A 16,389-nucleotide genomic window follows, 5' to 3' on the forward strand; every position below is an offset into this window, starting at 1 on the left:
TGATATTTAGACTTTCCACATAGCTGCAGATTAATGAGTTCTGATTCCCTGCTGACCTGACATTAATAGGAGGTGCTTGACAAATACTAAAATATAAGGATAACAATCCCATTATATTTAAAACACAAATTTGCTATTAAAGTTGGAGCTTGGAAAACTGTTTCCTTTAACTGACTGCCCATATTATAGTTTAGAGTGTATTTTGGCTTTTTCCTCTGTTTCTGTAATGTTTTTAGAAGCACATTTTCTCTGATATTTAGCTTCATGAAGGAAAGAATTTGGCTTTTTCCATTTTTATCCCTGTATGATTCTACACTTTCAAAATGTAGCATTTCCATCCTTAAATGGAGTTATGAGAGGCAAGTAAGAGTTCCAGCTTGATTAAAATTGCATGCATTTTAATTGTACATGGAGGTGGCTGGAATTAGTACAAATACCTTCACTGAAGAGGCAGAAAGACTCGAGGAATGTCACGCTGTGCACTGCAGTGTTGCAGCATCTTTTTTCCATTGTTGTCTATGAACAGTGGAATTGTAGAAAACTAAAATGATCTATGTGTGTTTTCTGAAACTCAGGTCAAATAAAGAAGGCTATTAAGATCACCTGATAACTCGTGTTTCAGAGGGTGGGGATGCACTGGAACAGGTTGCCCAGAGAAGCTGTGGGTGCCCCGTCCCAGGAGGTGTTCAAGAACAGCTGGATGAGGCCCTGGGCAACCTGACCAGTGTGGCATTGCTGCCATGGCAGGGGCTTGGAAGCGGTGGCCTTCAAGGTCTCTTCCAACCCGAGCCGTTCTGTGACCTAGAGTTGCTTCTCGTTACGTGTCAGGTTCCCTTCAGATGCAAGGGGGACACCACTCCTCTGTCTGTGTGTATTATTTAGTGGCTTCCAAATGACAAGTGGAAGAATAAGCTGCAAAATGTGATGGGGTGCTTATTAGTTAACCAACACAAGACAAGCAAACCACGCTTCCCTCAGGTTTTATTTACAGCTTATCACGTTACTTCACGCAGATATTCCACACAAGCTTAAGCAGCCCGTACCCCTACGCGTATTTACACCCCCCCGCCGGCCAGCCCGTGCCCCCCACACCTCCGGCCGAGGCCCCGGGGCCGGCCCGGTGCCACCCTCAGGCCCGGAGCCACATCCGGGCCCCGAACCCGCCTGCGGTGCCCGGCGCGGCCGCCGGAGGCCGCCCGCCCCGCCGCGGTGCCCGCCCCGCCGAGCCGGCGCTGGGCGGCGGGGCGGAGCCGTGCGGACGGGCCGGGCCGTGCCGAGCCGAGCCGCGCTGGGCCGAGCCGGGCCGGGCCAAGCCGAGCCGAGCCGGGCCGCGGGCAGGAAGATGGCGAACGTGCAGCTGGAGTTCCAGGCCAGCGCCGGCGAGGCGGACCCGCAGAGCCGCCCGCTGCTCGTCCTGGGCCAGCTCCACAACCTGCACCGCCTGCCCTGGGCCCAGCTGCGGGGCAAGCTGCAGCCGCGGGTCACCGAGGAGGTGAGGCCGGGCTGGGGGAGCGCGGATCCCCCCTCACACCTCCACCGCCGCCCCTCCATCGCCACCGCCCCGCTGCCGCCGCCGCCTCTCCCGGCTGCCCGCGGGGCGCTTCCCGAGGCCGCCTCTCGTCTCCTCTCCTCTCCCCGGCCCGGCCCGGCCCGGCCTCGTGGTGCTCCCCGTGCCACGGCTGCGGCCGGGCGGCCTCGGGGCGCTCCCCGGGGGGCTGCGGACCCGGCCCGGGGGCTGGGGAGCGCCCGGCTGCGGCTCCGGGGCCTGCGGCGGGTAGGGGCCGGGGCCTGCCGGGCCTTGCTCGGGGGAAACCTGCACTTTCAGCAGCGGGAAGGGGCTTCACCCGGCTGAGCGGTGCCCTAAAAGCCCCCCGAGGCGGCCCTAAAGAAAAAATGAAAAGCGAAACCCGGGGGCCGCTCGGCTCGGTGCTGCGGGGCGTCCCCCAGGCCCTGGGGCAGCCCCGGGTCGTGGCCGGAGCTGAGGGCAGCGCTGCCCCTTGGAGCGTGCGGCTCTTTCTTACCTTTTACCCGCTCTGACGGGTGGAAAGCGGTTTGCATGCCTCCCAGATGACAAGGTGCTGCCTGCCATTACAATAACCATCGAAATACACGCTCTGGGGTGGCAGATGGCAAGCTGGGGACTCAGCCTCGCTGCCTGCAAGGGGTGAAAGATATCGCGTCCCTTTCCTCCTCCCCTGCTTTCAGCTACGGCTGCGGAGTCTGTGGATCTATTTTTATTTAGATGGTGTTGATGGCTTGTGGCAGAACGATAGATGTTTTGCATCGCGGCTCTGAGGTTGCTAGATGCTTGGCAGTTTTATGTGTTGGGCTCTTGAGTCTCTTATGACAATATTTAGCCTTCTTTTTTGCTTTTAATTAAATTGCTGCATGAAAGAATAACGTGGGGCTAGTAAATCAGTCCATGTATTTATCACTAGCAAAATGGTATCAACTTAAAAGCATCCGAAGCAGCCTGTGCATTAATGGCGTGCTTTTGAATTATAATTCATGTGGCTTAAGAGATACTTGAATGGAAAGCACATTTGTGTTTTCTGATTAATAAATGGGTTCATTATATTTCCTGCCTCTTTGCTGTCGTAGAGGTTATTGCATTTAAAAGGGTGTCATAATGTTTTTCCATCTTATTCCAACTATGTTGAGGCATTCTTAAATAAAGGATTTTAGTTGTTGGAAACAAAGTCTGATACAATTCTTTCTTTTTTTAATTCTTCTTTTCTCCTCAGATATGGCAGTCTGCTTTAAGCACTCTGAACCCAAACCCTACCGACAGCTGTCCTCTCTACCTGAATTACGCCACTGTGGCCGCGTTGCCTTCCAGGGTCAGCCGACACAATAGTCCATCTGCAGCTCAGTTCATCACCCGCCTGGTCAGAAATTGTCTTCCAGGAGGTGTCAACAGATGTATTGTTGTAAGTGGCTGTTGGAAAACGCTTCTGGTGAAATGTCTAGTATTTTGTTGACTTTTCAGGATTTTAGCTGTATCCAAGGAGACAAGGGGTGGATGAGTGTTACCACTATAATTATACCAGCATTTATAAATGGTTTTGCTCTGGAGCATAAACAAGACCTAAGTATAATAGCTTATACATGCTCAAACAGTTGGAAGAAATTAAGGATGGATATGTATGGAATGTTTTCAACCAGTAACGTCCATGCAAAGGGAAGCAGTAGTGGATTTTTTCAAAAAAAGTATTTAAGGCTTTAGCACATGGTACATATCATGCTTTAGAAGATTGACATGGACTTCATACAGAGTGCTCTGTCTATATAGGATAGCCAGTTTTGGGTGACTCAAATTAGTCAATAAGTTTTAGAAATCCTAATGTAAACTAGTACTCTAGCACAAATCTTGTGCAGGAAAAGGTGTGCTACTTTGGTCACCTTTGGCATGAGCCGGATGAATTTGGTGGTTTTTCTTTCTATGGCTTCTCCAGATTAATCGAGAGTTCCAGCTTACTACGGAAAGCTCATATAGTCGGCGTCAATAACAAAATCTAATTATACTCTTCTCCTGGAAAACTTATTTGCAAGAGTATTAACTCTACTCATATTTTTTCCCTTGTACTTATATGTGGAGATGTTTAACTGAAACTTCTTTCCATCAGTAATTTCTGTAATGAACGTCAGAAAAATATTTTATATGTTAAAAAGGTTTGGGTTGATATTAAGCACGTTCTCATATCATTACTCTCACTGTTTTATTTGTTTCGAACACATACTGATGGTTCCCTTGCTTTTTTGTCTCAATCCTTGGGCTAACCAGTGTTAATTAGACACCTATAATTAAACCAGTCTAGTTCCCTTAATTCTACACAGTCAGGTCCAGCAATGTTCATTTCCATATGGGAACTGAGCTGAATGAGTTCAGTTTGGTGCTGTTTATACTGCTTCCCCTCCCAAGCAAAGTGCAGTGTATGAGCGTGTCTCCATTCAGACATCAGTTCTTTTCCTCTTTGCCAATGGTAATGAATCCCTTTAAATGCAGTCTTCGTGTCCCTAATGTTACCTAATGTTACCTGACTTGATTCTCTTCTGGCTTTTTTTTTCAGATGGTCTGTGAGCGGTCTGAAGTTTTTGCTTCTGCTTGTGCGTTGGCCAGGGCTTTCCCACTGTTTACGCATCGGTCCAGTGCATCAAGACGCACAGAGAAGAAAACTGTAACGGTCGAGTTTTTCCTGGTTGGACAAAACAATGGACCAATAGAAGTGGCAACTCTTAAAGTAGGCTTTTGTTCCCCCCTTTCCCTTGTGATCATTTGTTTTCATTATTCTCTGAAATCTTTTTTTAAATTTCTTCCGTTTGTTGCATGCACAAATGTGTACCTCAGGCTACATATGGCGTAGGTGTTGTATCTAAAGTAAGAAATGATTCTAGATCAAAGTTCCTTGAAATTGTTCAGTTCAGAGCACAAGTGAGTAGAAATATTGAACATATTCTTGCAGCAAAGACTGAAGATGCTATTTAGAATGTATGTTTCAGGGGTGAAAAACACCAAACAAGTAACACAGATTCCTCTTTTCTCACACTTATCACAGATGCAAATAGTAGGGTTTTAGTGTTTAATACTATTATCTTCGGTGCGTGGGCTGCTCTCTTTTATTTGGGCACAATCTGTCTGTGGTGTGCAGGTGACTATCACACTGATGTCACTGAAGAGTTGTTTATTCTGGGATCACGTGTGGCTTCTGGTATTTGTGTGATGTACCTCTTTGTCTGAGTTTGTATAAAAAACTGTAGCCAGAAGGAAGACCCCTGAAGAAATGCTTCAGCTTGGGGATGAGCTGTACATAACAGTTCAGTGTTTGTCTAAGTTGTCTTTCAGTAGCAGGTAGTCAAAGATTGTTTCCCTTGCACCTGACTGTTTTAAAGACGAAACTACTCGTCAGGTAACCTTTACTATTCTAGGGCATTATCTTCAAGATCCTAACTTAAAAGCTTTTCCAAGTATTGCACTTGAGCGGTTAGGTGACTTCCAGGTCAGTGCTCCAGATCTGTATTTCAGTGCACATTGACACTGTGATCTGATTGAGGAGACTGTTGCTACATCTGAAATTCGCAGAATTGCAGCTTTAGTGATTTTTTCCTTCTATAACTGTTACTGCATACTTTGTTCTTATTCTACTAAATGAGTTGGCTACAGCAAATGATGCCAGACCAGTCTTCAGGAAAATGAAAGAGAGATGTGCTATGAGTACAACAGTTGATCGTTGAATTTTCCCTTACCCTGAAATAATAATAATAAAAAAAATTCTTTATTTAAATATATATATTTTATATATTTCTCCCATTCTTCCCTTTGATGTCAATGCCAAAACAACTGCTGGCTTCCTCCAAGCTAAATTTTCACCCCTTAAATTCAACCAGCACCAGACAGCTTGTGTAGAGCGTGGAAGAGGCATGTGGTAGCATTTTTTAGCTAAACCTCTCCCTAGGCATGTTGCCATATTCTGCACCTACTGCATTGTCCATGGTATTTTATGGTGAGGACTAGAGGGATTGTCACAGTTTTATAGGGCAATTACTTAAGGTTGTTGTTGTCCTGGTTCTCTTGAGTACCCTGGAAGCCAAACCCAGGCACAGCTTATTTCTGTGAGTGTCATGTTGATTCCCTTGGACTTGTCGTTAACGTTAGAGCACCTCCTTTTACCTGCATGACCCTAGTGGTGAATCACTCCCAACTTAGTCTGGCTCCTGAGGAGGTTCTTATCCCTTTAGGGGAAGTAAAGCAATCAAAGTAATTGTAGGGAATCAGGCACCACTCCAAAACAAGCCAAGGTTTATGAGTCTGCTGGGATACAGAATATATAGAGTCCTTAGGCCAGTCTGGCCAAGCCAAACTTCAGATACCTCAGCACAAATAACTAGCCAACACATCAGATTCTTTTGAAACCCATCTTGACTCACCCTTCTGCTGTGTGTGTGGTCTTTGGTGTAGTGTGGCTACTGGAAAACTTGAACAATTCCCTTCCACCTGGTCTTTTTTGCTTCAAGTTGTTGATTCCCAGGAGCTGAAAGTTAAAGCTTAGCCTCTGGTGCCTTCATTGTCCTTTTTCCAGGAGGATGCTTCTTTGAGGGAACAGCCTCAGTGTGCTTGCTGTGGGCCCTTTTGGTTCAGTCCATTCTTGTGTAGGTATGTCTGCTCTCAGTCCAGTTCTGCCACAGGAGCGAGACAGTCGATGCATGTTTCACACAGCTCATGTTTCACCTTCCCCATGTGCCTGCCATATAGAACGTCTTATGGTATTAATCTCTGTTGCACTGAACCATGCTGCCTGCTGTATTAAAACATGTTGTACATTATGTAATTGCTGCAGGTTTCCAGCCCAAGTAGTCTACAAGTTCATTGTGGCTTCCTGGATTTGTTTTATCTTGTCCTTCCAGCCCTCCACCTTGCTTTGCATTCTTGGTCTTGCTTTTAAAGCAGAGAACGCTACTAATTCTGCAGAATCAATTCACTGGAAGGAATCCAGTTGCTTAGAAATCAGAGCATAGGAAAAAATATCTTCTATTTAACACGTATGGAAAATAAGTTAGCTTGGTTGACGTTAGTCAGTACTGCTCAGCTACCTGTGATCAGTTGCAGTTAGGCATTACTGTGCTCCAGGGGAATCCTATATCCAGTGTAGGATGCTTAGGACTAGGTACAACATTATGCAGAAAACCACCTAAACCAAGACCGGTTCTTAAGTGTCTTCGCTTCTTTTTATAGTGCCTGGCAAGTGCTACAGAAGGAGTCAGACTGGCTGCTCGAATCGTGGACACCCCTTGCAATGAGATGAACACGGATAACTTCCTGGAGGTGGGTAATACAGCTGATGAGCAAGAGTTACATGTTGGAAGTCTTGACTACAGCAATAAAGAACTAGTGTGCCTATCTCTGAGCAAAACTGCTGTGTCAGTCTAGGAGATGTATTAAACAACCCGTTCAAGGATGCTCAGGCTATTTCTTTAGCTATTAATATTTAGTACAACTTACCAAAGTTGGAAGGAGATAGTGTAATGCTTGGTGTAAGGAACTGGGAGTCAGAAGAGGTGATGACACGGGCTCCTTTGCCAGTGCTAGTGCTTTCTTAAGCCCTATGGTGGTAAGTTTCTGAAATTATGGGACAGAAGTTGACATGCTTGCAAATCAGGATCTGGAAAGCTGTTGAGGGTGAAAATATTCCTGCCCTATTTCATCATGGTTCAGTAGAGTGAACAGCTGGCTTTTACCTCTGAAGATTTCTCTTCCTGGCAGAGCTTAAAGGTCAGATTTGCATTTCATGCAATACTAAATAGTCAAGGGTGTCAGTGAAATTAGACCATTGGAAACCAGCATCAGTCCCAAAATAGTGAATGTATGTGTGTACATGCAAAATCATGTAAAACCCGCATGTGGGTTTTATGACACAAATGTGTCCTGATGACTGACTGACTGACATTGTCCTTTTTCTTTTAATGATGAAGGAAATCAAAAAAGTTGGCAGGGATCTTGGGATTACTCCTACCATTATTCGAGATGAAGAGCTGAAGGAGAGAGGCTTTGGAGGTATATCTTGTTGAAAATTCCACTTTTTTCCTAGCAGTGAATTGGGATATTGTATTGTCTCCATTGTGATATTTTATTTATGCATTTCTGAAATGGTTTTATAGCCCACAGTATTCCAAGATACAGCCAGTCTTTTTGCAGTCTTTCTTGATTAATTGTGGCTTAACTGTCTTGTTTTCCAGGTATCTATGGGGTTGGCAAGGCAGCTCTGCATCCTCCAGCTCTAGCAGTTCTCAGTCACACTCCAGATGGTGCTACACAGACCATTGCATGGGTGGGCAAAGGTATTGTGTATGATACCGGAGGACTCAGCATTAAGGGAAAGGTACATAAACACTTCTGCTGTCTTTGCTTACCGTGTTGTTTCCTGATGGAAGTAATTCTGTTAATGTCCATAGAAACCAAAGAGTATCTGTTTGAGTAAACACTTGATTTACCATCATCTGTGCAGACACAAAATACCATGAGAAAAGACTATATAGAATTCAAGGAATATTTTACAGAGCTACTGGGTGCAATTTAAGTATTGCACGCTGCTAGCAGAAAGTGAGAAACAAAGATGTTTCATTTCCGATTTTGGAGAAAGATACAAAACCCATTTGAGTCGACTTCAATGCATGTCTTGTAATGAACATTTTTCCTTTTTCTAACAAATTAGCAATAGAGGTTTAGTATTTTCCAGTTCTAAAGCAAGTAGAAGTAGACGTGCATTTGTTCCTTGCATTTGTTATGACACTGTCAAGACCAGAGTTGTAGAAGCATCAGAAACAGTAGTTTTATCAGGCTGTACTTTGAAACTGAAATCAAAAATCTTCTTTTTTTAAAAAATCTCTCTCTGTTTAAATAGACTACTATGCCTGGAATGAAGCGAGACTGTGGTGGAGCAGCTGCTATTTTGGGTGCCTTCAAAGCCACTGTAAAGCAAGTAAGTAAAATGTGTTAATTGATATCATGTAGCCTAGCATTGCCAAGGACCAGGCTGGCTTTTGGATATATTCCCAGATATGGGGGCCAGCCTAATCCTAAAGTTCTGACCTGCCACCGCCTTTAGCGATCTTGGGCCACTCTGCTCTTTATGCTATTTCAGGAAACCATTTCAAATCTTTGCTGGTATCTTGGGAATTGTGAGAAGTTGCTCAAGTGCTGATTTTTTGTTATGAGTCTTTCTAGAGCTTCAGGGTCTGTTCTGAGGATGGAGTTGACTGTAGTTCCTTGAATCAGATTCATACCTCAGTTATCCAGGTATAAAGCTTTATTGTTTAAGCTTTGGGATTTGGGGCAGCTGTTGTCCCTTAGTAAAGAAAGGGATGAGCAACTCAGGGTATGAAGCCTATCCGTATTCCAACTCCTGCGCCAGTTCTAATATTAACCTACTAGGGAAGTGGCAGTTCTAGTCTCATCGGGAGCTGCTTGTTGGGCTCCTGTGGTCAGAAAGTAGTAGGGGAGCTGAGAAGAAGCCAAGCATTGAAATATGAAGAATTTTTTAAAAGTACGTTTTGCTTTCCCAATATGAACTGGGGAGATGAAGTAGCTGCTGCCAATAAAACCCTGCCCTCTCCACAAATTCAGTCACTGAGTCTTGCTGACAGAGCAGCTATTGCCTCCAAGGAGTATCCAAAGTTCAAAGAACTTGTACTGCTGCAGATTAATGCATAGATCTGATGGAAGCTTTGTCCAGGGGATGATCATTGCCAAATTCCCATTTCTCAACAGCTTAGCTCTGTGCCTTGGCCTTAGCAGTATGTTTGATGTGGAAGAATTGTTAACTTCAGTTATCTGCAGAGACTTAAAATTGAAAACACATTTCTGAGCAGCATCATAAGAAAACTGCTAGGTTTTCATAACCAAGTCCTTCAGAAAGTTAGATCACATGTTTGCAGGGAACAAAAGCTAGAACTTCTACAGTGCTTTGGGAGAGGCTGGGAAAACCATGCATGTGGTACGTTCTCTCAGTGATTCAGTCCTTGTTTCAGAAGTATGTGTGCATGTAATTATCTGCACTGACAAGTTGCGTTCACAATCGCAGTAGCTGTGAATGTAAGTCATCAGATATTTCATATACACGAATGAATAAACTGGTGGTAATCTGTTTGGACAAACTGAGCCTGAAGAAGCTGTCATACCTCACAAGAAGTCTGTGCCTTTGTATCTAAAAACAGGAGAATGTTATAGCTGCTTAGTATTACAATCCCATGCAAGAAGACTTGTTAATTAAATCCTTGCAGAAAATGTATTCAGGTAGGCAGTGGAAATAATTTGTCTTTGTTACTGTTTCAAGACCTTTTTTAACACTCTTAAGAATAATATAAATGTGGAAGAGGTTTAAATTAGCTGCACTTTGTCAAAAAGACTGAAGTTTAAACTTCTGTTGGATAGAAAGCTCAGTAGGAAGAGGGGCAAAGGTTATTATCCATCTTCAGAAAATATCATCTGCCTACATGCTGTTCAGCAATTTTACAATGTGATTTTAAAAGCCTTTGGATAGCAAACACAACTGAGTTATTTTTTCCTTCAAATATGCATTTCATCCATTGTGAGCTTTCCAACACAAGGAAGAAAAGAAAACACATTTTCTAAATCCTTCTCACCTCCTGCATGTTAACGTAGGGAGTCCTGCTTTTAAAAAGCTGCAGGATGAGATTCAATAAAAGGCAGCTGATAGTGGAAGTGGGTTTACATTTTTTGACAGTAGATTAACCACATCTCCCAACTGGGGGAGGAAAATTTGGTGCAATTCAGTAAGAGATTCTTAACAGAGTGTTTTTTCATTGCGGACAATTTTGGAAGAGGAAAGGATCATAGATGGAAGGGTATCTTATCTACAGTGCTGTTTTCCCACTGGCTGGGCAAGCAGCTGTAAAGTTATTTTATGGTTTCTAGAGGCTGTGTGTTATTTTTGAAAGTTTTTGATTGATGTACTTGTCCTTTGGACTTTAGAACATGGGCTGATTCAGCAAGTCCACATTACTTTGGCTACAGGACTTTTATTAAGAGATTGACAGTAAAACTGACCCCGTTTTCCATAGGAGTTTGATGTCTTTAGGACTAGCTATCCCAGTTGAGGAGGAACGATGCTTTTATTTGTTTAGTGCTGCTGCCTCCTGTTGTGTTGGTAGGATCTTTCCACGTAATACAGTCACTGTACAAAGAAAATCTTCATGTTTTAAAATATCCATAACTATATAAGTGCGTGATTTTGAACCAAAGTAAACTAGATGGGATCTGGCAGAAAAGAGAAGGTTAAGGGGTAAGAAGAGTTTGAAAATGCTATGTCCTTTGTAGCAGAAATTTTGTATTTATAAAAAAATAAAAAATGGAAAACAACTAATACTAGTCATGAATGATTTTTACTTTCACATGTAAAGAGAGAAGGTAGATACTGGTAGTATATATCTTATGTGCGTTCCAGGCTTGATTCTGGGCAGCAAGCTGCGTTGCTGGCAGTTGATAGATCCACTGAGACGTGGAGGAGTACCACGTTCCAGGGTTGCCATGGTCAAAGTTGCTTTCCAGAACAATTATCAGAGATGGAATCTGTTCATCTGGGGCTGTTTTTTTAGGAAAGTGTAGAGTTCACAAATGGCTGCGTATTAGCATTTATTATTTCCATCCTTTTCCATTAGTACTGTAAGCTCTCCTGTGATGCTGAAGAAGTGATGGGAAGGAGCTCAGTTTCTCAGGTGACCCCAATTGTGTCTTTGCTGTCACTGGAAACTAAATAAAAGCAGTGGAAAAAACAGGGTTTGGAAAATAATCCCAGGCATCCTGACTGGCTGTGTAACGTGCTGTCACAAGCCTTTTTAATTGTCATGCTCAAAGCATCTGTTACTTGGATCTTTCATTCTTTTTCAGAAAATGACTACAAAAGGTGAAGGGTTATAAAGTTCATACATCTCTGTTGTGAGTCTGTGTTGGAGTTGTACTGAAATTAAAGTAGCACATCTTTGGAGGTGTATTCAGCTGATTTTCATTCAGGGGTACTGTAGTTCTGTGACTTAAGGGGTGTTTTTGGTGAGCCCAGCAGTTTTTTGGTGAGTTCAGAAGTCTAAAGCCAGGACTGCATGTTTTCTCCTTGCCTGCTTTCTGTAACTCTTGTCCTCAGCTACAAGATAAGACATTCATCGTAGATTTCCCATGTAATTAGTGGCATTGCTGCCATAAAATCATAATTCCACATTGACTTCAGTCCAAATAAATGAGCTTGGTGTGAATTGAAACCTATTTCTCTCCTATTGTTATTACAGGGTTTTAAAGACAATCTTCATGCTGTTTTTTGTTTGGCTGAGAATGCGGTTGGACCACGTGCAACAAGACCTGATGACATTCATGTTCTTTACTCTGGAAAGTAAGTTTGTGTCTATATCTTTCCTGGAAACACTGAGAGGAAATAATCTTTGGTTCTGTTTGTCTGCGTACTGTATAGATTGTGAACCTCAACAGCTTCCCTAAGGATTGCTAATAGGATTTCAGACAGCCATAGTATGAGTTTTCTGCGTGCATAGAGTGACCTGTGTGGTATGTAAGTGCACATCAAGACACATATCATCTGTCATGAGATGAAGTTTCCTTAAAGCACTTGGGTTCCTGTGTTTGTTCCAGTACGACCAGTTTTCTGTGCCCATCTGTAGTCTGTGCTGTCTCAGTTACAGAGGCAGGTTTGGACTGTCTAAGAATCTCCTGTGGTTTTAAACCAAGTGTGATACTTAGTGGAAAGCAGTAATTAGTAAAATCCCAGCCAGACATGCTGGGCGTTATACAGGCCTGACAGGCAGTGACAGTACTGTGCAGGCAGTATTATTATTACAGTTTTCCAGGTTTGTTCTGTTTGAATGCTTAAAACAGTGGAATATGTAGCAGTACAGTCCTGCAGATTCAAGTAAGAAAGTACATAAGGTTCGAGTCTGCCTTCTAACCAAGTGTTCTAGTCAGGATAGATGTCTTAACCTGTAATCTGAAGTATTGTTGTATTAAATGTCCTCTTTTCTTTCTAGAACTGTGGAAATCAATAACACTGATGCAGAAGGAAGGCTGATACTGGCTGATGGAGTAGCTTACGCATGCAAAGATCTTGGAGCTGATATCATTCTTGATATGGCGACTCTTACTGGAGCTCAGGTACTGATACAGACCTGCTAGTGGACAGGGGTGCATCCTTCTAGTGTCTGTGCATTATATGTACAATTTTAAGAGATTTGGCCGTAGCTGCAATGTCTTTGTCTATGTTTGTAGCACTACCTTTTTTTGTCAAGTACTTTTAAGATGTTTTTTTTTTTTTCTTCTTGGTGGTTCTGTTAGATGGAAAGCAGCTATTAATGCTGAGAGTACAGAACTATTGTGTGCAGCATTGTCAGGCTTAATCCTTCCTGATTTTGTTGTATATCTCATTAGGGAATTGCTACAGGAAAGTATCATGCTGCTGTCCTTACCAATAACGAGGAGTGGGAAAGGGCATGTGTTAAAGCTGGCAGGAACTGTGGAGACCTGGTCCACCCTCTCGTGTATTGCCCTGAGCTCCATTTCAGTGAATTTACCTCTGCTGTAGCTGATATGAAGAACTCTGTTGCAGTAAGATACTTTTTTTTCTTTACATTTTTTTTTATTAGATAAAAATATGCTCCTATGTGTATTCTGGATCACGTGTTCATCTGTTGATAGCTGTCTGAAAGTTCTTCCTGTGGGTTCTAATCTTTTAGAAATGGATTGTATTAGGACCTCAAAGACCATTTAATTGGGGATTTTGCAAGATAAATGCCACTCCACTGATATTCAGCATCAATTTTAAATGGGGTAGCCTGCTGCAAAGTTGTCTATGGACTGCTTGCCTTTTAAACATAACCTTAAGATGAATGCTAAATTCCTGGATGGAGACCTTTTAAGAAATAAAATCAAGCATTCCTCAGATCGTATATAACCACTGGAGACAGTAACTGAGAATGGAAAAAACAGGAAATTGAGGACAGAGACCTCAGGGATTTCTGCAGCTGCTTTTGCAGAATTTGAGAGTTACAGTGTGCAGCAAGTTCCAAAAACACTGCAGAAATGATTTTGGGCAGAAGATGAAAAAAGCAGGACCAGATTGCTACCCAGGAATTAACTCAAAGCATTTACAGTATACATGACTAAAAACTGGGTTTTAGAGCCATCCATTAAGCTTTGAATTAGGAAAGACAGTTGTGCAAATCTATAGTCAAGAAGACAACACTGACGTTTTCTTTTCTTGCAAGACCAACTGTATTTTTACTGTTTCTGCAGGACCGAGACAATAGTCCAAGCTCCTGTGCTGGGCTCTTCATTGCTTCTCACATCGGTTTCGACTGGCCTGGAGTCTGGGTCCATGTAGACATTGCTGCCCCTGTTCATGCGGTATGTTCATAGGACTTCTGACATTTTACTCACCTCCCTCACACAAAACATTTGCTCTTGGGGTTCCTCCTCTGTTGGATGGAACATGTGCAATTTTTTCCCCTAAAAAAACTATCCAATTTACTCCTCATCCCCCAACCCACCTTTGTTTTAAACCCAACTTATTCAGCTCATGCTCCAAATCCATGGTCCTGTTGGATGGAACATGCTCTTGAAGAATGCTAACACAGGTCCATCCTCAAGTCAGTGTGAGCTCTGTTCTTGTGAATCAACTGATGTGTTGGTTTAATCTAACAGTGACAGGTTGCAATAGCAGTAAGGATACAGAAGCGTAAGTCAAGCAGGCTTGACAGTGTTTCTCAAGTATTTGCTATGGCCGTGTGCTGTCAGTGCTTTTGATAGTAGCTAAATTAAACCAGCCCATATTATACAATCTGAAATGTGAATTGTTTTTTGTTTTCCAGGGTGAACGAGCTACTGGTTATGGCGTGGCTTTGTTGCTGTCTCTGTTTGGAGGGGCATCTGAAGACCCTTTGCTAAACATGGTGTCCCCTCTAGGGTGCAATGGAGACTCTCCCCCTGAGGATATGGAGAGGGATTCCAAAAGGCGGCGCCTGATTTAATGCGCCCCCAGCTCTATGTGACGGGGTGCATGTGTTACCTCACTTTGCACTGATTTGTTTTCAAGCAATGAAAATGTCACATGTCAGAAATTGCCATTTTTTTTACTATCATGATAAGATTTATTACTTGTTTCTGATAAAAACAGCCTGATTCATTTTTGTTAGTGTTTTTTTAAATTATTGGTGCAAACAGTTGCTGAACAATATCAGTGGTGCAGACTCCAGGCTCAGCTAACTGTACCAGGAGGAAGGCACATCTTCCTCTGAGCACCTCATGAAACCAAACTAAGTGCATTAATGCATGAGAAGCTCTCTCTATTCTGAAGAAGCAACTGCAGTTCTTGCTTACAAAGCCTTCTGAATTACTTATTTTACATGAGGGTTTATCAGACATTTCTGCAGGCCCCACTACATCTCTGAACACAGGATAAGGAAAACTGTAGTTTTGGCATATTCAAAGACAATTTAACTTAGTAGTAAAGGAGATATAATGAGAAAAGGCCTTTAGTCTTAATACGGTGCTGTTCCCGCATGTGTAATGTATTTCTGACCAGTAAAATCTCTAAGTGATCCAGAGCATATCTCTACATAAATCTTTCATGTTCAAATTACAGAATGTATTCATGGTAAATGAGGAAAAAATTGGGGGGCTGTGATTGAGTAAAATCCGTTTACAAAGCAGAGTGGCTTCTTGCCACTTAATAAATTTATTATTATTAAAGCAGCTTACATATCCCATGTGGTGCTTCATAGTGTTATTTACATTTCTGAGAATACTGAGTGTTCCAAAGATTTGTGTGCAACCTCATTGCTCTGTTCAAATTCCTTTTGCCAGCACTCACACATCTGAAGACAGACCCTAACACAGTAACAGCTTATATTGATTGGTATGGTGCAGTTCTGAAGAACTGCAATGATTCATTTCATTTGTTTGATTCAACAGTAGTCAGGATGCGTAATATTAGTTTCTGTATAAAGTAGTCTCAAGGAGTTTCCAAGTAATAGCTTGGCGTGGACACACACGGGAAATGACTTGCCCCAATTTATATGTCAGCAGCAGAGTTAGGAACAGAGTGACCAACTTGTAATCAGTGTTAGTCCCTGCCTGGTGAATTCAAGCATCAGCCTTTGGAAACAGTTCTTGGCTCAAACAGCATTGATGTTGAAAAAATCCAACACAGCACACACTTTTGGCTGCTTTGAAGATAAAGTCCAGCAGAGTTGTGACAAATTATACCTTTCCCTGTGTCGGAGGTGATCTCTGGGGAGAACTGGTGCTAGATTTTAGATGGAAGTTCTAACAGTGATGTACACATCTGGTTTTGGCTTTGTCTTTTTGATTAAAGACCTCGTGAAAAGCCTGATGCAGAATGTAGAAGTTTTTCATTTTGGTTTCTTGGCTGTATTTGATTTATAGGCAGAATGCAACATTTTTTTCTTCCCCAGAATTTCATTATTTCCTATATGTTCCTATTGCTTTTCTTTATTTCCTTGTCCACTTGATCACAGTTTTAGGAAATGTACATAGAAATAAAAGTTCTATCTTCAGTCATTCTAGATGATCAGTGTAAAGCACTACCTGCTACCAAAATCTGTTTCAGGAAATATGTCAAAGAGTTATTTTCATTTCTGATTCAGTCTGACCACTGAAGCTAACGGCAAAATGTTCTAATTTCAGTTCTCTGAAATCTCCATGCTGTCGAAACACTCTTCAGATTAATTAGTTCTAATTTAGAAATGTATGGTGTTTTGCCAAATGAGGCAGGTTTTTACATACACAGTAGCCTGCAGTTCTGTGGTGTACAAGATTATTATTCACTGAGTGCTGCAAGTCCAGATAAAAGAGAAATGAGA

The 16,389-nt window shown here is 42.6% G+C and overlaps 1 protein-coding gene across 1 annotated transcript; it reads left to right on the top strand.

The window, feature by feature from the left end:
• The first annotated feature begins 1,223 nt into the window (after window positions 1-1,223).
• NPEPL1 (aminopeptidase like 1) lies at window positions 1,224-15,273 on the top strand. The gene is made up of 12 exons (XM_084296560.1): window positions 1,224-1,492; window positions 2,745-2,930; window positions 4,071-4,241; window positions 6,731-6,820; window positions 7,468-7,549; window positions 7,732-7,874; window positions 8,397-8,474; window positions 11,794-11,894; window positions 12,541-12,664; window positions 12,938-13,114; window positions 13,802-13,912; window positions 14,377-15,273. The coding sequence occupies exons 1-12, from the start codon at window positions 1,343-1,345 to the stop codon at window positions 14,533-14,535; spliced, it is 1,572 nt and encodes a 523-aa protein (XP_084152686.1). The 5' UTR covers window positions 1,224-1,342; the 3' UTR covers window positions 14,536-15,273.
• Window positions 15,274-16,389: the final 1,116 nt, after the last annotated feature.

The sequence above is a fragment of the Netta rufina genome, assembly GCF_964035555.1.
Source record: "Netta rufina genome assembly, chromosome: 16".
Taxonomy (NCBI): domain Eukaryota; kingdom Metazoa; phylum Chordata; class Aves; order Anseriformes; family Anatidae; genus Netta; species Netta rufina.

Coding starts and splice junctions, on each gene's coding strand:
- NPEPL1 (XM_084296560.1), top strand. CDS start 1,343: ATGGCGAACGTGCAGCTGGAGTTCCAGGCCAGCGCCGGCGAGGCGGAC. Junction 11,895..12,540: donor CATGTTCTTTACTCTGGAAA/GTAAGTTTGTGT, acceptor TTTTCTTTCTAG/AACTGTGGAAATCAATAACA. Junction 13,115..13,801: donor ATATGAAGAACTCTGTTGCA/GTAAGATACTTT, acceptor CTGTTTCTGCAG/GACCGAGACAATAGTCCAAG.